General features: G+C 36.8%; 3 protein-coding genes across 7 annotated transcripts; 2 read left to right on the top strand and 1 right to left on the bottom strand.

The window, feature by feature from the left end:
• Positions 1-1,720: 1,720 nt before the first annotated feature.
• Positions 1,721-5,984, top strand: LOC117623003 (glucan endo-1,3-beta-glucosidase 2-like). The gene is made up of 4 exons (XM_034353839.1): positions 1,721-1,895; positions 4,106-5,359; positions 5,476-5,503; positions 5,621-5,984. The coding sequence occupies exons 1-4, from the start codon at positions 1,814-1,816 to the stop codon at positions 5,769-5,771; spliced, it is 1,515 nt and encodes a 504-aa protein (XP_034209730.1). The 5' UTR covers positions 1,721-1,813; the 3' UTR covers positions 5,772-5,984.
• Positions 5,985-14,217: 8,233 nt separating this feature from the next.
• Positions 14,218-16,660, top strand: LOC117620847 (40S ribosomal protein S7-1-like). Its single transcript, XM_034351090.1, has 6 exons — positions 14,218-14,337; positions 14,909-14,997; positions 15,090-15,160; positions 15,236-15,359; positions 15,678-15,860; positions 16,161-16,660. The coding sequence occupies exons 2-6, from the start codon at positions 14,923-14,925 to the stop codon at positions 16,278-16,280; spliced, it is 573 nt and encodes a 190-aa protein (XP_034206981.1). The 5' UTR covers positions 14,218-14,337; positions 14,909-14,922; the 3' UTR covers positions 16,281-16,660.
• Positions 16,661-16,779: 119 nt separating this feature from the next.
• Positions 16,780-25,214, bottom strand: LOC117620846 (disease resistance protein At4g27190-like). 5 transcript variants are annotated; one of them, XR_004584868.1, is made up of 9 exons: positions 24,946-25,214; positions 23,083-23,198; positions 22,673-22,769; positions 19,990-22,575; positions 19,441-19,833; positions 18,694-19,347; positions 17,450-18,290; positions 17,294-17,377; positions 16,780-17,216 (listed from the first exon to the last, which is right to left on the bottom strand). XR_004584868.1 is itself a non-coding variant. In XM_034351089.1 (8 exons), exons 4-7 carry the CDS (start codon positions 22,531-22,533, stop codon positions 17,463-17,465), a joined length of 4,419 nt encoding a protein of 1,472 aa, XP_034206980.1. In that variant the 5' UTR covers positions 22,534-22,575; positions 22,673-22,769; positions 23,083-23,198; positions 24,946-25,214; the 3' UTR covers positions 16,780-17,377; positions 17,450-17,462. The 5 variants fall into 5 exon arrangements, 1 of the variants encoding a protein (XP_034206980.1); XR_004584869.1 differs by having other exon boundaries at positions 23,083-23,189; XR_004584870.1 differs by lacking the exon at positions 23,083-23,198.
• Positions 25,215-27,377: the final 2,163 nt, after the last annotated feature.

Genomic DNA, 27,377 nt, shown 5'->3' with positions numbered 1-27,377 from the left:
GGAGAAGAAGAACTAACCATATTTTAGTTTGAAGAAAGTTGAGTCAAGAATCTTAATTCCTATTTCTTTAGGTGGCCGAATCTTGATTCTCGAATGAGAGTTGAAGTGAGAGAATGTGAGGAGACTTTAGGGTCCCCCCTATTTACTGAGTAGTGGACCTGGGTTCATTTGAAGAGAGAGGAGGGGAGGGGGAGACAGTGAGGAGAGTGTGGAGCGGGGGTGGGGTGGTGGTGATGAGTGGGTAGGGTGGCGGTGGTGGCGGTGAGGAGAATATGGGGTGCTGGGTTTTGGGGAAGAACGTGGGGCGGCTGGAGATTTTTTTAAATATATATTTAGTTTATAAATTATAAATAAAGTTTTATTTATTTAATATGTAGTCGAACATATTTATATGTTTAAATATATACAAGTTTTTACATAATGTAGGTATGTTTACATATTGAGTTTATTAAAATCTAATTCGTAATTCGTTAATGGGGTCTAACTCAGTGAAAAATGATATTGACTTGTAATTTAATTATCTCATGTTCGAATCCTCGGAGTTAGAACTGGGTTCGGTTCAATTACATTGACTTGCAAACTGATTGTCTCATATTCGAATCCTCGGAATTAAGACTAGGTTCGATTTAGTAATCAAATCGATGAGATAAAATCTAACACCGATTGAGGGTGGTCGGTATATGTAAAATTGGAATCGTCACCGACCTATTGGAGGGTGGTTATCGACCAATTTGATGCTAGTTGGTAGTTTGGTTTTTAAAACATAGAAGATGAGAGAGAGATTCCTAGAAAAAGAGAAGAGAGGGAGAAGAGATTCCCGGCGTCGTCATTGTCGAACCAATTGGGAGTTAGGGTTTATATATTCTTTATTTTTTTTTAAAATTTTGTTCGAGTTATACATTAATTATATTAGTTATACAATGTTTATCCAATAAGGCATGTGGTGCAGTAGTAAAAAGGCTAAATATGTTAGTCGGAGCTAAGAGGTTTGAAACCTCACGACTCCAACTTTGTCACATATTTAGTCCTTTTTGCTATAGGAAAATTTGGAAACAAATCTCAATAAACCATACATTTACGGATCGATTCGAATTAATTCAGCATTGGATGGAATGAATGAACAATGAATGAGTTGAACGAAAATGATCAATGAATTGAATGAAAAGTAGAAAGGACGGAAAATATGACCGTTGGGACCAGACCAGCTAACTGGGTGGGTCATATATTTCGGTGTTCCCGCTGCCGCTGATGGGTGTCCTTTGTTTGTATTGCATGCAGATACAAAAAGCCAACAAAAAGAGACAAATATCAGTACAGTTCTACATTAAAATAATACAAAACTTACAAGACAATTGCAACAAAAACAACGTCGTCTGCAGTGACTGCATAAAAGCAAAAGCAATCAGCTTATTTCTATTTGATTTCACAACGGTACCCAACAGCAACAGAAGAAAGAAAGATTAATTTCCAAAAAGAAAAAAACAAGAAGATGACTTCCAGGTCCTTGGGCTCCTCCTCATTAACTTGGACTACCAACACCCCCTGCTTGCTTTTACTGTCAACTTTGCACTTATCATCATGACTGCTATCCGACGATTCCTTGACCGTTCGATTTGCTTATATTATTGCCACGTGATTTGTGGGCCCCTCTCACTGATCCGTCAGAGTTCCCGAATTATATCATATATTCCCCTGCAACTTTAATCCATTCTTTGCTTCACTTTACTTCTTCACTTGGGTTGCTTTTGTTTCCATTCTAAATACTCATCTCTCTCTCTCCATTGTTGGGTTTGGGTTCGCTTCAGATTCTTGAATGGGTTTTCTGGGTAGTAAAGCTACGGCTGGGCGGCTTCTGCTTCTACTTATAGCAGTTTCAGCTGCTACAGCTGATGAAGGTTGGATCTTTATTTGCTATTTTACTTTGCCGTGGTGTCTTTGAATGTGTTTGAGTTTTATTTGAAGGATTGGCCTCCACATTTCTCAGCATTGTTGGTTTTTATATGTGACAATTTACTTGTTTGATGTTAATATTTAGAGTTCATGAATCTATGATGTTGATGTTTATCTAATTTATCTTCAAATGTTCTGCCGGAGGCATTCTTTCACTTCCTCCCTCAAACCCACATGAGTTTCTGTTCTTACAGGGGAAATTTAGTGATGTTCCAGAGGCAAAAAGAAGAACACAGTAATTTTAAAATCTCCCTCTTACAGGAAGAGAATCTGAGAGAGGAAAGTTAGGGTGTGAAGTGTCCTGTTGGATTTTGTTTTGTATATGAGTTTGCTCTGCTTCACTTTGGCAGTGACAATGCTCCTGATACTGTAGATAATCTTCCAACAACAGTCCTTGCACTATTTAATATGCCTAAATGTACTGAAATTGCATTTTCACCATCTCATATTTGCAGTTGTTTTCAAATAAAAATCAAAGGCACATATGAGATTGTGCACATGAGCTGAAGTTGTGCCATCTTCAGATACAGTAGTGTATTATAATAACAATATAACATATCCATTGTCTTCCAGCTCATGGGGTAGTTTTTGTTACCCCTTTTTACCTTGGTTTTAGCGCAAATGGTCAAAGTTTACAGAATTTGGGCACTTCTGCTTAGAACTTTGTGGATTATGGAGACATACCCTGCTGTATTCAATTACTCAATATTATATAGCATATGTCCATAAGTATTGCTTCCTAAGTCTAGTGCCTGCTTGGATTGGTTTAGTGACACCTTGGAATAATGGTCTACCTAGTTATTCTCAATAAAGCTAACCAAAATGTACCCAGTCAATTTGCTTCGTTTTCTTTTGTTCCTCACAGGGCTCCCATTTTATTGCAGAACACTTTATGTCTCTTATGACAAGGGGAAAACATTTGAAACATGCCACAGGAATATTTGTAGGGATTGAGTTTATAAGGGAGTTAGAGGGTTAAATTGTGCCTTAACATTGTATACTCTAAAGTGAATCAGTAATTCCAATTTATTTTTCTTTGTATATTCTTAATGTACCAATACTTTTTTCTTTTCCAAATATAGTAAGAACGGGTAATTTATGAATTTTCATCCTGTTTCAAAATTTTGTTTTACTAAGAGAAACAAAAGATAAAACTAGATGCATGACATAGTCATCTTTTGATTTTTCTAAAGTGAACGGATGACGTTGTTATTGTTTATCGTGTGGACACCATTTAACAGATTTTTAGTCTCCTATCACCATGATCAGATTATCATTTGGCAGTTTAATTAGAAATGCTAGATTCAAGTAATGTAAATCTTTGTCTGGGTGAGCTTTGAAGACTAGATGTCAAGTTACGGTCTCCTATTTGATTCATTCTAGTAGTGCACTCCATGATCATAATAAAGGCTTGAGAATCTTGATTTTTTTTTTCTTTTGGCATTATGATATTGTATTTGATTCATTCCAGTCGTGCACTCCATGTCATATAAAGGTTTGATAATCTTAAATTTTTTGGCATTATATCAACCTAAATGGGATGTTTACTATCTTTCTTGTACAATTTGTTCAGTGACTTATGCTACTTAATCACCTCAATTAGGTCCACTAGTACTTTGGGTGATCATGATGTTCACTACTACAGTTTTAATATGTGAGGGCAGGAAATTGGCTGGTTCTAGTGGATTTTATATTATCCAATCTTAGTCACAAAAAAAGAGAGCATATACTTGATAAAACAAATTTCTATATAGTCATTCAGTTAAAACAGTCTTGAGTTCTTATACAGGTGTGACTTGTACTGCATGCAAATCTTGGTCAATGGCTGTGTCATTTTGACATTTGGTTGTCTAGTTCTTGAAGATAATCTTCACAAACCAACCCAAACTTTCACCAAAGAATCTCTTCTCCTTCTCTATTAGGCTTAGGCCTATTTTCGAAACTTTTGGAAATCGTGAGTATTTGGTTCTTAAGAGTACTAAAGCTTTCAATAGTGTCTAGGTTAAAATTTAACTAAGATTTGAAAAGAAGTTGAAGTTGTTCTGCTAGATGCTGCTTTCATTTCCTTCCATGTTTGTGTTATTACTTGAAACTTGAACTTAGATTTATGTTTTAGAATTATAACAAATCAATTACCGTGACTTCATTTTTGCAGATGTATTTATTGGCGTGAACATAGGAACAGATCTGTCAGACATGCCACACCCAACACAAGTAGTAGCCCTACTAAAAGCTCAGCAAATTCGACATGTCCGGTTGTATGACGCTGACCGTGCCATGCTAGTTGCACTTGCAAATACTGGCATTCAAGTTATGATTTCTGTTCCTAATGAACAAATCCTTGGAATTGGTCAATCTAATTCCACTGCAGCCAATTGGGTATCTCAGAATGTGGTAGCACATTACCCAGCCACAAACATCACAGCCATAGCTGTTGGGTCAGACGTTCTTACCACCCTCCCAAATGCTGCAAAAATTCTTGTCAATGCTCTCAAGTACATTCAATCAGCCCTTGTGGCATCCAATCTTGACCGCCAAATCAAAGTTTCAACTCCTCTTTCTTCCTCCATTATCCTTGATTCCTTCCCACCTTCCCAAGCCTTCTTTAACCGTTCATTGAATCCAGTTTTGGTCCCCATGCTTACTTTCTTGCAGTCCACAGGATCGTTTCTCATGCTCAATATATACCCATACTACGATTACATGCAATCAAATGGTGTCATTCCATTAGATTATTCACTCTTCAAGTCCCTCCCTCCAAACAAAGAAGCTGTTGATTCCAATACGCTTCTTCATTACACTAATGTTTTTGATGCTGTGGTTGATGCAGCATATTATGCCATGGCTTTTCTTAACTTCACTAACGTTCCAATAATAGTGACAGAATCAGGCTGGCCTTCCAAAGGTGATTCTAATGAGCCAGATGCAACATTAGAAAATGCCAACACATACAACAGCAATTTAATAAGGCATGTCCTGAACAAAACTGGAACTCCCAAACATCCTGGACTTGCTGTTAGTACTTTCATTTATGAACTCTATAACGAGGATATGAAACCTGGACCCATCTCAGAGAAGAACTGGGGATTGTTTGATGCAAATGGGACACCTATCTACATTTTGCGTTTGACAGGATCAGGAGCAGTATTATCAAATGATACTACAAACCAAACTTTCTGTATTACAAAGGATGGCGCTGATCCAAAGATGCTTCAGGCTGCACTAGATTGGGCTTGTGGACCTGGCAAGGTGGATTGCTCAGCTTTATTGCAGGGAGAACCATGCTACGAACCTGATAACGTGATTGCACATGCAACATATGCGTTTGATACTTACTATCATAAGATGGGGAAGACTCCGGCGGCATGCGACTTCAATGGAGTGGCTGCAATTACCACAACAGATCCAAGTAAGACTTCAACCGTACAGCATGCAACATTCTCCGAGTTGTAGGTTCTATTTCAATTTATTAAAAACTATTATCAGTTATGCATCAATGTTAACAATTCTGTTCTAATTATGCAGGCCATGGATCCTGCATATTTCCTGGAAGGTAAAATTCTGCTTATTTACTACACTTAGCTAGATGAGCAATTACCTTTTTTTTTTGGTGGTACAAAACAATTATGGCACCATTTGAATCTTGATTATTATTATTTTGTGCTCACAGTCTCGGCAAGAATGGCACCTTGGTAAATATCACAGCTCCATCATTGAATTCCACAAGTGTAGATTCTTCGGCCTACAACCTTCACAGCAATGCTTTTACTAGCATTGTACTGATAATTGAAATTTTCATCAGCGTTGCAGTTTTCTTGTAGGCAGGTTGGTGTGTATATGTAGGTCTGGGAAGCTTTCAGAAATTTTGAGAGAGATGGTGCTCAGAGGGTGTGTTTCCCTTCACTAGGAGAAAAGGGGTCTACTTAGCAGGTAGTTTTGGGGATTTGGTTGACTCAATTTTGTAAAAAACAAAGCCGAATGGCCTGAGCTTCAACTATTAATTCATATTCTTTTAGTTTGAAAGTTCTTTTGAAGTTCTACATTGTACATTCCTCAGCTGGCTTATATGTTTGACCCAAATTGCTCCTTGCTGCAAGAATTGGTTTTCCACTAGAATCTTGTATTATAAACTCCATTAAAGCATGATCTTTGTTACTGGTACGGTCATTGGAGCTTCAAATGTCCGCAGTAAAGATTTTTCATTTTTCGAGTCAGTGGTTAGAGAATGCCGGAGGAAGCAGCAGGTAGGCTAGCTTCATGTAAACAATTTTTTTGAGGTGCTTTGGAGGCCATGACAGCAAGTTTTTGGATGTTTTGAAGCAAGTTGGTACTTATATTTATGGGGGTATTTGGAAGCAGTAATCCGGATAGATTTGGGATGAATAAGAAGTCAAATTAATATCTATAGCCGGGTTGTTTCACAGCAACCACCATTACCAACCAATCACTCACATTAAGTAGCTGATGAAGATAACATGAAATTTTTAGGAACAAGAAGCAATGCCTTGGGTTGGGGAATTTTACGATAACGAACAAACTACTCTAAATACAATTTCACTAATATTCACGAGGAACAAAGGTTTTTATTTATTTAAGCTTGACCAATTAAAGATAAAGTATCTTCTAATTATGATCCCTCGTTATAATTGTCACAAATAAAACACATTTTGATTAAAATTACAAAGGTGCATAGTCGTGAATGTGAATTTGTTTGGTTTTGTGGCTACACTTATAATGAATTCCTTGTTCGGTACATGTCGTTTGAATGAATCAAGCCTATTTATAGCTCATTGAAATTTATTTGGTATTTTTTTTAATGGTGGATATTTGGATGCAAAAGTTCTGGTGTTGGGGGCTACGGTATGAGTAAAAGACAGAGCTTTATTTTGTTACCTTTTTAAAGTACTAATTTCATCGAAGGTTCAGATGAAATGTAATGATATGGACGAAATTGTTTTGTGGACTAGGTTGATTAATTGTAAGTTTGCGAATTGATGTTGTGTTTACTATTAGGAATTAGAATTCTCATTAGGAATTGAACTCCACCTGTGGTTTACTTCACATCAAGAAATTGAAAAATAAGTGGGATCTATACAAAATTAGGAATTGAATTCCTGATTTTAGAGGAATTCAATTCTTGGGTGAGAAGTGGTATTCTAATTCATGGAGAACTAACCCATTAAGAATTCATCTTTTTTATCCATTATATCCTCACACAATTTTCAAAATTACAAATTTTCCATCTACTTTAATCAAACAACGAGGACATTTAGTAATTAACAGCACTCATACTCCAATTCCATTTTGTTTAGTAAACAACTTTATTAGGAATTCAAAATCTAACCCCACAATTCATATGGTTCAGTAAACAATTTTATAGGAATCCAGAATCTAATTTTCTTCAATCCAACTCCTCCTCAATTGAATTCATCTTCAATTCAATTCCTCCTAATCCAATTACAGATTAGAAAACATACCATGAAAGGAGAACTTCTGGTTAAGTTGTTAGATTGGAGATTTAGTTATTGTTTTGGTTGTGCGTGATTCTCTCTAGATCAATTCAATATATCGTTATGTTTGATCACTGAAGATGATTTACCCATATTTGGTACATAATTACTTTGCACTTTTGTTTGTTTATCAATAATATACTATTGCTTAACTACAGTAAACCTCCCAACTTATAGGGTCATTTAAGAGTTCATACCCGATTTTGGGGACATTTACCAGTACATACTCAACGTCACAAAAACCCGCAATTTGCCCCCTCCGTTAACCAAACTGTTAGCGCAACTCCACCCATTTTTCCTTTGCCATGGTAAGGAGGGACTAGGGCAGCCACTATTCATGTGAATAGTGGTTGCCCCTTGTAAAAAACATTTTTGTGTTTCCACCCGTTGCCATGGCAAAGGGCAATAACTCTTCATTTTTTTATTTTTTTTACAAATTTTTGTACCTCAATAATTAATTTGGATAATATTTTCAGATAAGATTTTCGGGTTCCTACATATAATGTAAGAACCCAAAACAAAATATCAAAAAGAAAGAAAATATCTTAAAAAGGTAAGGAAAATATCTTTTAGCGAAATGACCAAATTGCCCTCGCATATTTTATTAGGGGAAAATTTGACTTTTTAATCGAGAAAGAATTTGGGAATTTCGCTTACGCCATTGCGTAGAGCGCGGCGAAAGGAGTTCGTGGACACGGAGTAGACCCGAATTGGAGCTGTAACGAAGAAGTTATGGTCTAAAAACCGCGAAGGGCAAAATGGTAATTTGGCCAAAAGTCAGATTTTATACCCCCTCTCTCTCTTCTCCCCGTCACTTTCTCTCTCCTCCCTCTCTCTCCTTCGCGCGATTTGGGTCGTGCGACCCTTCGCCTTCCAAGGGACGGTCCCGCCACCACAGGCCGAGCCGATCTCCGCCGTGGGTACCTAGGGGTCCGCCTTCGTGTCGCCGTCACAACCTGACCGATCTCAACCCCGGGGCCGCCCTGAGCTGGCCGGAAAATCATGTGTTCCGGCGGAGGTTCCTCCGAAGCTACCCAAACTTCCAGCTCGAAATTCTCCTTCGTTTCTCCACCAAATCGATCGAGTAAGGTAAAGTTTTGCAGAAAATCCTTGCAACCTTGAAAACCCTAGAAAATGCTCTGATATCATGTTGAACATAAGGAACTGAGGTTGGAATCTGTTTGTTGACTTAGTCTGGCTGTTGGTAGGGTTTCTGAGATTGTTTGACAGGTGAAACGTTTTGGGAATGGTCAAAATACAGGGGAGACTCTGCCGAATTTTCGGCAAAAGTCTACGGAAATTTTAAAGAGAATTTGAAGTAAGAAGGGTAAAAAGGTCATTTTTGCCCGACATTTGCCAGGTGTCGGACACGCACAGGACTTGGTTCGAATTCCAAAGTGGAAATTGGGTCGGGTCCTGTCATATAAGACTATTCATAATTGGATAAAATTTCTGGATAAGATTTTTGGGTTCAAATTTCGGATGAATTTCAAAATTCAAAATTCAGATAAATTTTTGGGTTCAAATTTCGGATGAATTTCAATATTCAAATTTTAGATAAATTTCAAATTTCGGATGAATTTTAGATTTCAGATAAGATTTTCATCATAACAAATCAATTTCAAATTTCAGATAAGATTTACATCCTATCAAATCAAGCCACGTGGCATCTCTATATGGCCAAAATTTTCTATAAAATCAGAGGCTCAGCTCATTACCTCACACACCACATCTTTCTATATTTTCATTTCTCAGAGTTTAGAATTTATACTCCATTCTCAATGGAAGATTTGAGGAGATGCTTGGAGAGGCAAGAGCGAGAAACAAATGAGAGAAGCCGTAGACGAGTTGAAAGGCAAAGGTTGCAGAGAGAAGAAGATGAACAATTTGTCATAGCAGTAGCTTTGCTAGATGAAGAGAACCAAGGTCGCAACCGTGGTTCACAAGTCGGTCGTGGCCCGAATGTGGACAGACATAAGCATTCTCGGCGTAAAAATCTTTTAGAAGATTATTTTATCCCAACTTCTTTGTACTATGATGTTGATTTTCGAAGGTGATATAGAATGCGACCTCATTTGTTGAATAAAGTCATTCATGATATTTGCAATTATGATGCATACTTTGTTCAAAAGTGTAATGCTGCTGGGGTTTTGGGACTTCTTCCGGAGCAAAAGCTTACAGCTGTTATACGAATGTTGGTGTATGGTTCATCTGCTGATCAGGTAGATGAGATTGCCCGGATGGGGAAGTCCACTATGTTGGAGGCCTTGGTAAGATTTTGTGATGCAGTCGAAACTTTGTACATTGGGGACTACCTGCACAGACCCACTCCTATGGACCTCCAACGGCTTCTACAAAAAGCCGAAGCTTGAGGATTTCCAGGAATGATTGGTAGCATCGACTGCATGCACTGACAATGGAAGAAAAGGCCAAAAAAATATCATCCTTGAAGCCGTTGCTGGCTTCGACATATGAGTTTGGCATGCCTTCTTCGGAGTTGCCGGATCCCAAAATGACCTCAACGTGCTGGGTCAATTCTCGGTCTTCAACGATGTTTTGAGAGGTGCATGCCCAAATATCACCTATCAAATCAACAATACAGTGTACTAGATGAGATATTATCTGGCTGACGACATCTATCTGAGGTGGACCACATTTGTCAAATCTGTTCCGAATCCTCAATCTTAGAAGCAAAAATTATTTGTTTCTTATCAAGAAGGATACATGAAAGATGTCAAAAGGTGTTTTGGCATCCTTCAAGCTCGATTGTTGGTTATTCGAGGTGCGGCACGTATGTTTGATGAGGAGGTCCTGAGAAGCATTATGATGACTTGCATCATCCTCCATAATATGATTGTAGAGGATGAGTATGATTGCGATGCTGTAGAGGTCTACGAACCGGATCCCATGAACACGGCCTTGACACAAATTTATGAAAGGCCCATGGGGCCAAGTGGAGAACCGTTTGAGCCGGATTCGTTGGTTCGGGATGGTCGTTTTATGAATCGTATGATAGATCGATATACAGAGATGCAATCTTCGTATATTCATGAAATGCATCAACTTGACTTGATGGAGCATTTATGGGACGTAAAAGGCAATGAAGGTGAGTGATGAAGCATAGATGCTTTGGTTAGGTTTTATTTAGTTATAGTTTGGTTGTGTTGTTTTTATTATTATTATGGTTTGGTTGTGGTTTGTTATTATTATTTTGCTTTGGTTGTAGTTTTTTTTATTTTTTTATTATACTTTGGTTGTGGTTTTTCCTTTTAATTATGTTTTGTTTGATGTATGGAATACGTTGAATAAAAGGTATTTTATTGAATGCTTTGTTTATTAAATAAAGAAAGCCAATACAAGTCATTAAGAATTACTACTATTAAAATAAAATAAATGAATTACAACAACTTTAATACAAAACATGAAAAATACAAATAAATAAAAGGTATGCCAACTAATTTAATGGTTTTGATCATTTAACCAATCCGTGTTGCTAGGCCCATCGTCAAGGAACTTCTCATAACATCCCTTCGTTCTAGCTTCCAAAATTGTTTTGTTTCTGGGGACATATGGCTTGTATCAATGGCCATGGTTTCCCCATCCTTCTTGTCAATGATTTCTTTGCTTAAAAATTCATTTTCTTGAAGATTTTCTGCTCGAATTGCCATCTTGTTCTTTTGGTGTTTTCACTCCATTTCAATTCTTATGGCGCTCTGCCTTGCAATTTTCTCCAAAATTTTTGATGTCTTACTGCTAGAATTACTCCATTTCTTCGCTTCGCAACCTTTTGGCCAATGGGCCTCAGCTCCTTTTCGATGGGTGAGTCTTGACTCATAGGGGAATCGAGAGGTGAATCCGATGTAATTGAATCACGGAGTAGCGTCTCATTTAACATAACGTCGGGACATGTGGGAATAATTCTGAAGCGTTTGCAATTTTTCACCACCTCCCAACATTCATGATGGTTGAAAGTTTTTTTGCCTTGCCTAATTGCACAAACCCACATCTGTACTTGAATCATCTATTAAACAAAAAAATAATGAAAATGCAAGAAATATTTAAAATATATTGGATATGCAAGTAACATAAAAAAAAAAAAATTAATGGAAATGCAATTAACCTTACACATACATGGAAATGCAACAAATATGAACAGCATATTATTTATGCAAGAAATATTAAGAAACAATTAGAAATGCAAGAAATATTAACAAAATATTGAAAATGCAAGAAACATTAAAAGAAAATATATATTAGGACATTAAACTTAATAAAACGAAATTAGAAAATATTTACCTTGCTACTAAGATTTTCCTCGCTTCTATGGTTGTCCCTCGCTTTTGCCAAGACATCTCTCTATTTTGGCAACTCTTTATTGAAAATTTTCCACCTACTCGACAATGCCATTTCCGTACGAGTCGACCCCAGAATTTTTTCACATAATTCGGCATGAATTTTTTTCCACATATATCAAAATTTCATCTCATTGCCTGACACGGGACAATCACTAATTTGGACCAAAGACTCTGACAAGAAAACATCTTCCATGGTGCTCCACGCCCCTTTGGTTTAGATAGAAGAAGCCATAAAGATAAGCAATAAAAATACAATTTGAAAGAGAGGAAAATGTTGAGTAAAGAGTGAATAATAGTAGAAGTAGAAGAAAATGTATGAGAATTGGTGTTGAAAGTGAAGGGTATTATAAAAAAAAAATTCTGAATTTTTTGGTATTTTAAAAAAAAAATCGATTTTTTTTCATAATTTTATTGCGAAAAAAATGCTAGCCGTTGGATTGGAAGCGGAGAAGCAGATCGGAGCGCCCAGGCCTTAACACGTGACTTCTACCCGTTGGAGATTGCGCAGGGCAGACGTCAGTGCACGCAAGGTCAAATTTTTTTACCATTGACGCGTGCATTGGCTGGTAAAAAAATTTGAAACCGCGCGATGACATCGCGCTGACGTCATCCCCCCAGGCGAAACAGGCCTTCAAGCCAGCTCTTCTTCGTGGGTCCCACTCCCAGCCCCGACAAGACTAGCCAACTGAAACTGGGTTTTTCGCGTAGCCCCCCAGCCTTGGGCTTGGGCTGTTCAGTGGAATGGCTCTTAGTAAGTCTGTTAATTCTGACGTGCCAAAAGTAAGACCCTTTTTTTTGATGACGTGGACCACATGTACAAAAAACTAATAAAAAATATGTACATGTTAAAAATAAATTTTAAATCATATTAAAATCATTAAAAATGAATAAAAAAAGAAAAGAAAAATCTCATCTCACTTTTCCAACCCAGCCAACCCTCTCTCCTTCCCGATTCAACCCCACCTCTCAGCCACCACTCTCCCGTCGCCTTCTCCTCCCTCCCTTCACCATGAATACCCAAAAACCAAAAACAAAAAACTCAGAAAAAAAGCTGCACACATCTACATCATCAAAAAACCCAAAATTGCTTTTCCATCATATCAAACAATCCATTTGGAGAAGAACAAAGATCTGAAAAGTTGAAAGTGGCTTTTGGCATCCCTAACACAATCCAAGACAATTAAGCAAGTAAATGATTATGGTGGTTGAGAGAGAGTGTGAAGAAATTCATGAGGCCGCAGAGCCATGACATCAAGTTTTAGTGGACCACTTCTTCTCTGCTTCAGAAAAAAAAAAAAAATGAAGAAGAGTTGTTTGTAGCTAGACTAGAGTGGTCCAAAATCAGGAGCCAGAAATCCCATATCCCATTTTGCAGAAATCTCTCGCGGTTTCTTCCACACCCAGCCACCCCTTCCCACACCGACATAGAAATAACCAAATATGAGATGAAATTCACGAAAAAACAAAAAAATTTGAGATAAACCAAAGCTTCAAAATGGACAAAACCTCCCCGATCGATTTCTCAAATTCATAATCCCAAGCTTCAGAAAGGATAAACCAAAAATCTGAGATAAACCAAAGCTTGCAGAAATCCCATATTCATAACGCCGATCGATTTCTCATCACACCCGGATGCCGACGTCATCGCAGACCTAACCCCCCGCGAACCTTCGATCTGCAAAACCCAGGTGGTTAGGTTTGTCGATCTCGAAAACTGCGCGACGTGCAGATCCCCTTGAATCGCCGATCTCATCATCGGAACGAGGGCGTCTAGTTCTATTGGCTCCATGATCTGTCGCATATCCCACATAGAGACGGAGAGAGACGGACACATTCAGATTGAGAGAGAGAGAGAGAGGGAAGGGAGGTGACTAGGGATTTGGTATTCGATGGGGCTAGGAGGAGAGGGCTCTGGTATTGAATTTTTCATTTTTTTTGCCTTTTTGAAGTTTAATAATTTTAAATTATTAAAATTATTTTTAAATAATTGAGAATTGTTTATTATATATTTTGCCCACATGGAAGTTCAAATTATCAAAAATTGAGTCTCACTTTTGACACGTCAGCCTTTAATAGACTCACTAACAATTTATTTAACGAAAAAGGCAATTTGTAGGGTTTTCGTAACGTTGAGTATGTACTAGTAAATATTCCCAAAATTAGATATGAACTCGTAAATGACCTTGTAGGTTGGGAGATTTATTGTAGTTTGTCCAAATAAAAAAACAAAAAAAGAGAACTTCTAACAAATTCACGGAGCATTAAAAAAAGAATTTTGTTTAATGTTGAAAATTAGATGTTTATTCTAACCCCAAAATATATGTGTTTTTACCATGACACTCCTAAAAAATATCAGTTGATCGCAGCCGTCCAGTTGTACAATATAGACCCCACAGTCATCCTTTCCTTCCATCCGAACCATTTTTATTCTAATCGCTAGGGTTTCTCCTCTCTGCCGAAACCAAACTAAGGTTTACAGCCACTCTGAGCAAATCTCTCTCGGACTCTTGATTCCCCTTGAGGTAAATCCAGTAACCAATCCGTTTTTATTTTATGACCTTCAAATTATTTCTCTGTTTCCAGAGAATGTGCAGGTATATTTTTATTTTATTTCTTCCTCTGCACCAAAAGAAATATTAAAGTTTGAATTCTTTAGCAATCGTACGGGATGATATATTGTTAGAAACCATGATTGGAAAATGTATGTTGGTTGGTTTTTGTGAAATTTAATTTAGAAGAAATTTTAGGTTGGTGGTTTTGGCGTTGTCTCTGTAAATTGTGTTGATTGCTTTGTTTTCTTTCCTGGAAAATCTGATAAACCAACTGGCGTTGTCTTTGTTTGTGATTGAGATTTTGAAGGAGCTAAGCCCTTTGCTATTTCTTATACTGATACTGATACTAAAACAATAACCTAACCAGGGCTCATATTTTGTTATTCTGCTGACTTTGGAATTGATTTTAAAATTGATTCAGTTGGGTATGAGTTTTGAAAATGATTATATTTTTTACTCAAGAGTGGTTAACCTACATTGTATTCTCGACCTTTTTATGTCTTTAAAAAAGTTGTAATTATGTTTCATTCCTATTGTTTAGTCATATTTGTCAAGATGTATACGTCAAGGAAGAAGATTCACAAGGACAAGGATGCTGAACCCTCTGAATTTGAAGAGTCAGTCGGACAGGTAAGATATGCAGCTTTTTGTTGCACGTTCTATTGATGAAATTGTTGCTATGATGTTTAGATATAATCATGAGTTGTTTGTTGTATGTGCAGGCAATCTTTGATTTGGAAACAAACTCGGACCTGAAAAGTGAACTGAAGGATCTATATATAAATTCAGCTGTGTAAGAACTGTTTACTGAATGATTATTTATTGTAAACTGTTGCCATTGTATGATTAATATTCCTCCTTTCTCCAGTCAAGTTGATGTGGCTGGGAACCGGAAGGCGGTTGTTATCCACATACCATATAGACTTAGGAAGGCTTATCGCAAGATCCATGTTCGGATTGTGAGGGAGCTAGAGAAGAAATTCAGTGGAAAGGTGATTATTTAAGTTCGTTCTCTGCCATTTATGAAATCTAGATTTAACGCAGACTAGGTTTTCTTCATGATGTCTTTTTATACTTGTTTCTAGGCACTACATTTTCTGCCTTACAATCAAGGATATTTTATTTTTATCTTTTAGTTCCTAGTTCTGATCTTCCTAGCTGACTTTTCTTACAGTCAGCCCTTTTTATTTTTTCTTCTCTTATTTCATTTTTGCTATAATTAAAGTGAGTAGTTCTCTGATTCAGACATTTTTTTATTTGCAAATAGTGGTTTTCTTTGGTGGTGTTTATTTTTGTTTGTCATGTGGTAGGATGTAGTTCTGATCGCCACACGGAGGATAGTGAGGCCTCCAAAGAAAGGGTCTGCTGTCCAACGGCCCCGCACTCGTACTCTAACTGCTGTGCATGAGGCAATGTTGGAGGATGTTGTTTTGCCTGCTGAGATTGTTGGGAAACGAACTAGATATCGACTTGATGGTTCCAAGATAATGAAGGTGAGCTGTTGAAGGAAAATAAAATAAAATATTGTTTGATATATAGACACACACAAACACTTGGAAATGGGAAAAAAAGGGTTTATTAATGCTTGAAAGATGAAGGCTAAGAACCTTATACCAAAGAGAAGATTTCGTTACAAAGATGTCCAAAGACTGCCAATGGAATAGATGAATTGAGAACGTAGTACATTTAGGTGGGATGGCTTTTATAATGGATTTATTATAAAATGCATGGCTTGTCATGGGTAGGATTTTGTTTGTTAAGTACCATAATTATCTGTCTTCAATGCTGGGCAGGTTTTCTTGGATCCCAAGGAACGAAACAACACGGAATACAAGCTGGAGAGCTTTTCTGCAGTTTACAGGAAGCTTTCAGGAAAAGATGTTGTGTTTGAGTACCCTATAACTGATGCATAGAAATATTGTGCAATTGCGCCTTCCAAATACCAGTCCCTTTTCTTTATATTTTCAAAGAAATTCTGCTCATCACAGTCAATTCAAAATTTTGATGTTGAGGGTGTGCTGTGGCGTGCCTTTGGAAGGATTTTGGTCTCTTAATATTAGCACATTTAAGTTAAAGGTGATATCGGTTAACGTAGCATTTTTTTGTTTTCCCTTAGACTTGCTTCTTTTCATTATGCATGGTCATTGACAAGTTTGCTTTTAGTCTGGTGATTTTGTTTTGTTTATTTAAGTCTATTAACCTATGTTTCTTAATGAATATGCACTGGAAACGAACGAAGTTTCTATGAACTAATTATGGTTCTTTGTAGTACAACCTCAGTATGTTTGATGCAGCATATTATGCCATGGCTTTTCTTAACTTCACTGTTACAATCTCTCAAGAAAATATCGTAGAGATTAACTTCTTCAGTTTGAGGGATCAACAAAAGAGACATGTAAAAGAGCAGAGTACTGTAAGAAATACCAAGATTTATGAATTTGATTACAATTTATTGAATTCCACAAGTCACAGAGTAAGCATTTCCCAAACACTTGGTGCAACTGAACACAGCAGGAAAAAAACATTCAACAAAAGAGTTCACAAATGAAGCCTCCATTTGCAACCAGCACAATAGCAGAGCTGAGAGACATGAACAAATCCCTAAAACCAAAAGTAGAGACTAGAGAGGTCCGAAAACCAACAGAGCTCCGATATAAATCACACTTGTATCACAAAGCAGTTACAGACATGGCAACACAAGCCAATAGGAATCGGAATGCCTGAATGCCAACACAAATCACACAACCATTTCCAAATTCTTCAGCCCGTGCCTTGAGGCGCCTGCTTGCAAGCTTGTATCAAACAATTAACATTGATCAGATCGGCAATGGCGGCAAGGGCAGGAACAGCTGGGTGAGGGTGGAACAGAGATAATTGTCAGAACAAGTAAAAATGTATTTATTGAATGGTCCCAGTATATACTTACTATTTAGGACCTGATGCGGTGCAAACTATGGAATATGGAGTCTTTTGCAGCAATAACTTGTATGGGCAATCAGCTGCTTTCCCCCTGGAAATATATTGTTGAGCATTACAACGAAACAATCAACCAAACATTTTATTAATATGAATGACAACTTACCGTTTCATTGCCATCAATCTTCTTCTTTTTCTTTTGCTTCTTCCACTTCCTCTGTTATTTGTAGTCTTTCTGGTCTTAAACTGCTTTGGATCAATGACCCATCAAGCGAAATCTTCAACTCGATCAAGCATTTCTCAACAATTAAGGAGTTTAATGATGGGACACTGATGGTGCAATTTCCCGATGAGCAAAAGCCTTGCAGACTGGGTAGATTAGAAAGTTCCAAATGTTGCAAGGAACTGAAAGCAATCTCGTAATAATTTCCTGAATCTTCTTCATCTTCGTTGCTTGCCACTATCTCTATCATGCTTTCACATTCCTCAACTTCCAAGCTTTTGAGTTGGTGTAAACATTTAGCTACCGAGTAAGTTACTAAGTATTTCAGTCCCATACAGTCTTCCACCTGTAAAGTGGTTAGATTGTGAAAGGATATTGCGGATGAAGTTAGATTCTTTAATCTGCCACAATGGTACAACTTTAGAATTTCCAAGTTTGGAAAAACTGATTCAGAGTTGTCATTCCCTATCCCTAGATGCATCAGCTCCTCCAATGTGTTGAGATACAAATTCTTTACATGTGGCAGGGTCCTCCCAATTACATCTATTTCCCCGCTACTAGTCCCTTCATACACAAATATTTCTTTCCAAGGACCATTATAAACAACGAGCTCTTCAAGATTATGTAAGTTCTCAAGGAAATGAAATGACTGTGGGTGTGCACAAGAAAAGCGAATGTATTTTAGGTTGCGAAACAACTTTGCTAGGAGTGGACCATAAGCTTCGTACCAAATCTCTATGTTCTTGTCCAATTCCAATGTTTCCAAGTTGGGGAATGGATTACCCTGAAATATTATATCAAGATATCATTATCAACTCACTTACTTCAATAGAATAATATCAGTCACTGCCTTCGAGAAAAGAGCGAGACCACATACTTGGCCAGTTGCATAACTAAATACTATACTCATCTAAATTATTTTAACTTTCAAAAGTTTTTTTCTTTATTTAAATTTTCGAGTCTTTATTTTGTTGTATACATGTCTTATGTTAGTAAATTACTACTCCTTTTAACCTCCTTGACTATTGTTTTCATTCGACGGATGTGCTTTAAAGTTTTCGACAGAGGCCGAAAATTCATTTTAATAAAAGAAAAATCTCTAATACTTAATAATAATAAAAATTGCAAAGAAAATATATGAAGATGAATTTAGCTACATGAGCAAATAGTGCAATAGAATTTTGTACCTTGTCAACTAACAACAAAGGTTGTTTGATTGGTGTATCCGAATCAAGTCTTTCTTGGAATCTTGAATATTCGGAAGCAAAAATCTCCACTTTACCACATTCAAAGAATTCCATATATTTGAGTAATGGCCACTTGGAAACATGCAGCCTCGGATAGAAACTCCTCAGTTGGGGCAGATTAACAAATTTCATAAGTGTTACTTTAGGAAACACAAACTCCTCAATTGGTGTCGTTTCTACTCCTTCCTTGGCAACAATTTCCTCCAATATTCCACAATCCCGCACATTCAACTCCCTTAACTGCTGAAGACCTTTGGCCACTGAGGCTGGAAAGATATTTTTCAAACTCTCACACGAATTTATTTCTATATAATAAAGATTTGGGCACTCAAAAGTTTTCAACTCAGTGGTTGATGTGTCATATGTTTGTTCAAATACCACTTGTAGTGACTTGCATTGTTCTATGTTTAAGGTGTCTAAAGCATTCAATCTTCCCATCATACTTGGCGTAAAGATATTTATTAGACCCTGGCATCTCAAAACTGTAACTGTTTCGAGCTTTCGAAAAGAGTCTGGGGCAAGTTGGCGGTGCCATATAGTTCTCAACTTAGGTAAGTCACAGATGATCAAGCTCTCCAAGCTAGGAAATCCTACCTGTAGATGGGGCAATTTCATCATATGAACTTGTCTCTTTCACGTTAATTGGAAACAAATGCTGAAAGAAAAAGAAATAAAGGTATAATTCACCTTTGCAGCCAAAAGAAAGTATTGTACATCAGTCTCTTCAGTTTGTTTATCCACTGTAACGTTTTCACTCTTCGAATGAAAGATGAATACCCCCAGTTCACTACAATCTTCTAGATGCAACAGCTCTAAGGATGGAAATTCCACATAACTTCCTGAGCAGAATCTGGTGAGGCTTGGAAGATGTTGCAGCTGTAGATGTTTTAGCTTGCGAAATATGTCATCTGTATTTTCCTCACTGCTGCTAGTTTTTGTTACTATCTCTTCCATGATTTCGCAGCTAGCTATCTCAAGATGTGTGAGTTGGACAAGACTTCTAGCCATGGAAAATGAAAACAAGAATCTCAAACCACTACATCCATGCACGATCAAGCTTGTTAAATTGGGCATCATAACCTGTATATAGTACACAATGTTTAATCAGGGGCATGCATGGTATATTAATTCATGTTTAATTAGGAAATGACAATTTACATGCTCATTAATTGTATAGATTCCAAAATGAGTAGACAAAAAATAGAAATGCCGGGCAAATGAAACCGCAAAACGTACCTCCCCATTCATGAAAAGTTTCGTGGGTCCACCAATTTCATTCTCCAAAATGATTTCTTCGGCCTCTCTACTTACAACTGACCTGCTGCCTTTGGAGGAGAAACCAATAAGCTTTGGCAGATTCCGCAAAGTCAAAGATCGTAACTTTTGAAAAGGCTGAGCTATGAGTTGGCCGCAACATACAGTTTCCAAATTAACAAGGTTGTCAATGACAGCTGTAACTTCATCATTGTTTTGGACAAGGAGATTCTTCAGTTGTTTACCACTGTCACTTGCTAATAAATAGGAAATAATATTTGCCGCCTCCATCCCATCCAAGTCCAGATGTTCACATCTCTTTATCAGCAATTGTATACCTTGGTCGAATTGATTGTTCGTGGTGAGCTTGAGTTTCAACATGTTAGAGGAGGTTTCGTAATTATCAGGATGTTGCCAACAATCACCAATAAGTATGGTGTATCTTTCTAATCTTGTATCCGAGAACATGTTTGCTGGAAGAAGCTTAGCATCTGGAATATGTATGTCCAATGCTGTTAGTTGACGCAATTGTTTCAGCTCTGACACGCTCGCATTACTTCTTCCATCATTTAAACCTCCTTCCCATTTCTTAAAGCTTCCCATTCTCAAGTCTCCTAAACTTGTCAAGCTTGATATAACGCCAGGTGAGATCAGTACAAGTTCAGAGCAATCCGACAAATCCAACAATTGTAGACGAGTCAATTGCCCTATTTCTTTAGGCAACTCTTTAACCTGGGATTGTAGAAGGCTAAGAATTTTCAAATTTGTTAGCTGTCCAACTAGAGCTATGTCCCCCAACATGCAATTATCTAAACACAAAGTCTGAAGATTTGTTAGGGATTGAAGAGATGGAGGCAGTGATGGGAAATGAAGTCCTGTTAAATCTAACACTTTGAGTTCCTTCATCTCTTCAAAAAAGTTCCAAGGGATTTCAAGCGAGTTGTCACTACTCCCCAAATAAAAAAGATTCAGTTCTGGGCACTCCCAAGGTACATCAGGAAGCTTGGGGATAGTACATCTTTGGAGAGAGATTAGAGAGCAGTCTTTACTTGGACTTTCATCCAACTCTGTATAAGCTCTTGATAAGACATGTTGATCTCTAGATGCAATTCGGACAGCAACATCTCGTACAACATCATGCATTCTAACATTTCCATCGTCATAACCGTCAAGCAACAAACAAGAATCTTTAAGTTTTTTAACCAATGAATGCAATGCATTCCGTGCCTCTTCCACTGTGCGAACATTTTTAAACAAACCCAAACCTATAGTATATTTCAACAAGTCAGAGAGAGAAAAAGCATAGGTACCTTCTGCCATTATTGCACAGAGCAAGAACAACCGTTTAAGCTCCTCGCTATCCAATTGATTGTAACTCCACTCTATTATCAAGAATGCTATTTCTGCCAATCCTTTTTTCTCAAAATTTTTGAAGCGCCTCAAGGTATCTTTCCATTCCTCTAAAGAACTCTCTCTTAAACCGCTTGCAACTGCAACAACTAAAATAGGCAAACCTCCGCATTTTTTGGCCAATTCGTTTGCTACTCCCTCTATACGGTCATCTTTAATAACAGTACCTGCCCTCTTCTCAAACAAACTTAAACTTTCTGGTTCACATAAAAGGTCAAGCTGAAAATTCTTTTGCGTACCCATCTCAGAAAATAAAACTTCCTTATCTCTAGATGTCAACAATAAATTACAAGTCCGGACAGGGACAAGTCCCACAGCCTCCAAATCAATTCTTCCCAAAACATCATCTAAAATTACAAGAGTCTTCTTGTCTTTTATTCTGCCCCATAAACAATTTGCCCTTACTGCCATACTTTGAGGTTCCTTCACTTCCATACCTAACTTTTCAGCAATTTCTTTTTGAATGTCCATGTCCATTTTTTCTTTTACATTAAGTATTATAACCACTTCATCAAATAACTTTTCTTTATTAGCTTGTCTGAAAACTTCTTTGGCGAGGGTTGTCTTTCCAACACCCCCCAATCCGTACACCCCAATCTTGTTGGTATCAGGATTTTTCAGTTCCTCCATGATTTCCTTCAGCATTGGAGCCCTTGATTGAAAGGCCATGTATTCTTGAGAGGGTATAGCACATATATCTTCTACTGGAGCTTCGTAAGAAACACTGGGAAAATCTATTTGTGCATGTAGTTCAATCTTGTTTGCCAATTTTGCTGATTTCCTGCTAAACTGATGATACTTCACTAGATTAGGACATACTCCATGGAAACACTTTGTCTTTGCTTGGCCTTCAATTCCCAAAATCTTTTCTGCCTCTTGAGTGATCCCATCTGCTTCTGTTCTCCAGTTCTGGACATCAGTTTCTACTCCTTTACCATTTCTTTCAACTTCATCAACCCTATGCTTCATCCGGTCTTTGGCAGCATTCAAGTTCTTCAATTGACTCCTCACACTTTCAAGGTTGCTTTTGTAGTTAATTAGATAACCCACTTGTCGCCCAACTGGTTCAACTGTGTACTCGATTACTTTAGAAATAATTCCGCTGAGGATCTCCATGGTTTTTTTTTTTGTTTTGCCTTTAGAATGAGACTCTTGTATCTGTTGAATAAACGAACCCAAAAATAAGAAAATGAAAAAGAGTAAAAGAAAAAATATTAAACCAATTGAAATGAAAGAAGGAAACTACAGGGCATACCTTAGCTTGTGATACTAAGCTTAAATAGAAGAACACAGAGTATTATAGTAAGCAACACTTCTTTTTCGTTTTTCCATTAAGCTTCTTCTGGAAACAACTGTAAAGTGAAAGTGTAATGAAGATAAGTGAAACAAAATGCACGACTCTCAAATCTCGAAACAAAAAGAATAGTTGGGCCACAATTTTCCTTTAATTTTTTGTTTTAGTAGTGTTTTAATTTTTGTAACTTTTTAAAATTTCTTTAATCGAAGGGACAAATTTCTAAAGGAAAAAAATTAGATGGATTTAATTCTGAAATATTTATTAATTAGGTTCAAATAAAGCTACCCATAACAAAAATAAGAACATAAAATAACAGAGCAAATATATGAAATAAATAAATAAATAAATAAGGAAATAAAAAGACACACCTTATACCTTTCTCTCTTTTGGTTAAGAATGAGGTCAATTCCCTTCAAATTGCTATGATTATTGAACACCGGAGCACAATTGGTTTGGTGAATGAGGCAAAGCTGAGCTGCCACAACTTTTTATTTATTTATTTTTATTTTTTTCATTTGAAAGTAAAGGCAAAACGAAGGTGAAAATAACAGAACGAAATCAAGGTGTGAAACCAAAACCAGAAAATTTGCTTATTTTAAAAATATATATATATATGTATATATACAGGTCCGATCTCTTGGACCACAGTGGTCCGATCTCTTGGACCACAGTGGTCCAAGAGATTGTGGTCATCCACCGTTTGATATTAATTCAATGATTTTAAAAAGTTTCCTAAAATGAGTACAAGAGTGAGTGAGCCACTTAATTCAATGGTTTTGCCTTTGGAATGAGACTCTTGTATCTGTTGCAAAGGAAAAGCAACGAATTGGAAAAAAATGACACAAGGTACTTTTAAATGTCTTTCAGTATTATTGTTGTTTGGCTCTTGCACTCAATTTCGTGAAAGTGACACAATCAAATCTAGGGGTGGGCTGTCACACCCCGGACCGGCTCCGCCGTAGCACGATATTGTCCGCTTTGGGCCTGGCTACATTTTCACCAGCCCGCACGGTTTTGTTTCTGGGAGCTCACGAAGCAACTTCCCAGGGTGGTCACCCATCATGGGATTGCTCCAGCCTCCAACTCGCTTAACTTCGGAGTTCCTACGAACCCGAAGCCAGTGAGCTCCCAGAAGGCCTCCTGCTATGAGGATGCGAGGTGTGCCATATAAGGCACATCACCCCCTCTCCGTTTGGTCGATGTGGGATCTCACATGGGCACAGTCCGGATTGGATCGGTTTCACCTCAAAACCACGGCTGAACTAATTACACTATGATGGTTTGGTTTGGTTCGACTTGGATAAAAGTTATAAAGGAAACCGAACCAAATCAAACCAATTTAAGACGGATTAGTTCGGTTTGGTTCGACCGGTTTGGGCCTAAGCCCAATTCCCTTTCGTTTTGCATTTTTTTCAACATTGTTAGTCCAATTATAATTAAAAAAAAAATTCACAACTTGCTTCATGCATAAATCATTTTCTAGAGTACGAAACCATCCTAACTCAAAATGTCATAAAACTCCATATTTCACTAACTAATATAGCTCAATTCAAATATTCATATATAGTTATTAATTAATTAGAGTATTACACATGTAAAATAAAATATAAATAAATAAATATACACATAAATAGTCCGGTTTGGTTTAAGCCGGTTTACAAAAGCTCAAAACCAAATCAAAACAAAATATGTATGGTTCGGTTTGGTTTTTAATCGTTTGACTTACTTTTGATCAAAACTAAACCAAACCGGTAATTATGGTTTGGTTCGGTTGATTTCATCGGTTCGACCGGATTGATGCTCACCCCTAATCAAATCAAGGGACAAAAGAAATCCAGGAAATTTAAATGCTATCCCCTCCAAAGGCAATACTTTTTTTTTTTCTTCCTTTGATTGGCTTTTATAATTTGAGAAGTAAAAGAAAGTAAACTACGGCAAAAGAAGGTTGCTGCAATGAAGAAACTAAAAGTGTGCAGCAGAATTTTGATCAAAGAGGGTGGATGGCAATAATAATCTTATAGTAAGTACTAGAATTAAAAATATCCCATAGTTTCCAAAACATCTCAAAATAAAGAATTGTTTTGGGGATGCTTCGGTGGCTATGACAATAAAATTTTGGTTAGTTTTAAGCAAGTACCATAACATGCAAAACTTTTGGTTACAATATCTCAAGAAAAATTAGAATTCGACACAAATTTGAAGTCTTGAACAACACGGGATGTTTGCCTTACCTCTTTTGAAACTTTGAAGATCTTTTCCTGCAAATCTTCTTCTTTATATAAATAAAGAAGCAAAGTGCCGACTGCCACCCATAAATTCTTCTTCTACTTCTTCATCAATTCTTCTTCTTCTTCTTCTTCACCCATATATAAATAAAGAAGCCCAGGTTCTTTAATTCATCTGGTGTGGTCGTGGTGGTGGCATTGTTGGCGAATTTTGGTTCTGTTTCTCACACTTCTCTCTCCGATTTGTGTTCTGGTGTGGCCATCGGTATGTTCACTCTTCTCTCTCTAATATGTGTTCTGGTCCAACTCTTTTTTTGTCCTTATATGACCAACACGTTACACATATATTATTATATTACATGTTATATTATTATATTTCATGTATGAAACCCTGTTCTTGGCTATCACATGTGAACTTGTAGCTATCACCTGTTAATTATAGCCGTACATAGAGTAGTTATGTCAAATCCAAATGAATCCCTAGGATTTAGGATCACGCCAGTAACTTTGTAATATTGTGAATATAATGAAATCTTTCAACCAAGCGGGCAGAGTTATGTCATCTCCACACAACTCTTTGCTCCAACTTTGTTGTCTCAAAATTTGAGATTTGGCATTATTAATTATTTTAAAAAGTGTTTTAACTATTTTTTTCATTAACATTTTTTAGGTAATTTTAGTTAATGTCTTATTAGTTTATTTTTACGAACAACATAATAAATAAAAATGAGTATAACAACATTGCAACTATAACTCACTGCAACAATACTTAAATTAAAACACATTAAATTGAACACAAACACTAACAATGGCTTAATCATCTTGGTTTTGTTGATCAAAATTATCAACATTGTATAACGAATGAAATAATGCTCATTTACTCTGTCATCTCCCAAAACTATAGTCAATTCAGTGGTTAAATGATATCGAATTCAAGTAATTTTTTGTAGATATGATCTTTGAATGAGTATATACAAAATAAACGATTTAAATTAGTGAAATACAATATAGAATGGACCCTATAAATTTAAATAAAATAGGATATTATATTAGACTAATTAACTGATGTGGAATAAATAAATACCTCACTTGGTTATGCCAGAGTGGTCAATAAGTGGGTGCAAATTGCATTATTCTTATTTAATTTGAACCGTCATCACATCGGAATTTAAGATTGGTAGTCCCTCTTTTTCCTTTTCTGATAGTTATAAGATGTCAGCAAATAAATACCTCATTTGGTTACGCCAGACGTGGTCAATAAGTTGGTGCAAATTGCATTATTCTTATTTAATTTGAACCATCATCACATGGGAATTTAAAGTTGATGGCTCCTATTTTTCTTTTTCTTTTTTCAATTGTTACCAAATGAGCTTTGTATCACCACCTTTTTTCTCTTTTTCTTTTTTCTTTCGAAGAAAAGACGATCGCATTCAATAAACGAAGCAAGTTACAAGGCATCTTGAATGATATTTAATTTGAACCATTGTCACATGGGGTATTTAAAGTCTCTTGCCTACCAATTTAAAGTCTTTTACCAACTCTCGAAAATAACTTTTATATTATCGCTTTCAATCGTCGTAATTTTCCCTAAACAAGTCAATTAGTGAGGGGTGGCAATCAGCATTATTGTTGTTTGGCTCTCGCAGTCAATTATTGTTTTTCAATCTTGTTTTGCTTGAGCTAACAAGAGTGGTAATTTATGTTAAATTTGGTAATGTCAAGCTGGCAACATGGCATAAATTGGATGATGTCCTATGTGTCGTCATCCATAAAAAGAAGGCATGATGTCATGGTCACGTGAAGAAGAATAAAGAGAGCGATGTCGAACCAATAATTCAATTCTTATTATGTTGCTACATGGAATCCAATGAAAAATTTCAACTTATACAAAATAATTTTAATTGCATTAAATGTATAAATAAAATGGTATTATTTAATGAGTACTGCTATTTGAACCAACTATATCTGACCACATTTGGCCAAATGCGTCAGAAATTCTTATTTAGTCATCATCACATCGGAAGTCGAGCTGGGTTTTTTTGGCCCCATGGCAACCTTTATTTGTTTTTGTGTTATGGTTCATGTGAACCGATCGACATGGCAATATAACTACTGTAATGTGGGCCCAAAGCTGGTCTATGAATTGCAAAGAAGATTATAAGTAAATTCTTAGAGCATGGCCTCTTTGGGGTACGTATAAGAGAGTGTATATCACATTTACACTATGACCCTTTTGGGGTACGTATAAGAGAGTGTATATCACATCTACACTCTTTTTGATCGAAAATATATGCAGTGGGTGTAAAAATAGAGGAATTGGCTTGTATGCAAAAAAAAAAAATAGAGCTTTACATCTTTATTTACATCTATGAAATGGGCCGTGAATCAAGTAAAGTAGGAGAGATGAGTGAGAAACGGTACAATATGGCCAGCACAAC

Source organism: Prunus dulcis, chromosome 3 (genome assembly GCF_902201215.1).
Source record: "Prunus dulcis chromosome 3, ALMONDv2, whole genome shotgun sequence".
NCBI classification, from domain to species: Eukaryota; Viridiplantae; Streptophyta; class Magnoliopsida; order Rosales; family Rosaceae; genus Prunus; species Prunus dulcis.
This window is presented reverse-complemented; position numbering and strand designations above follow the sequence as displayed.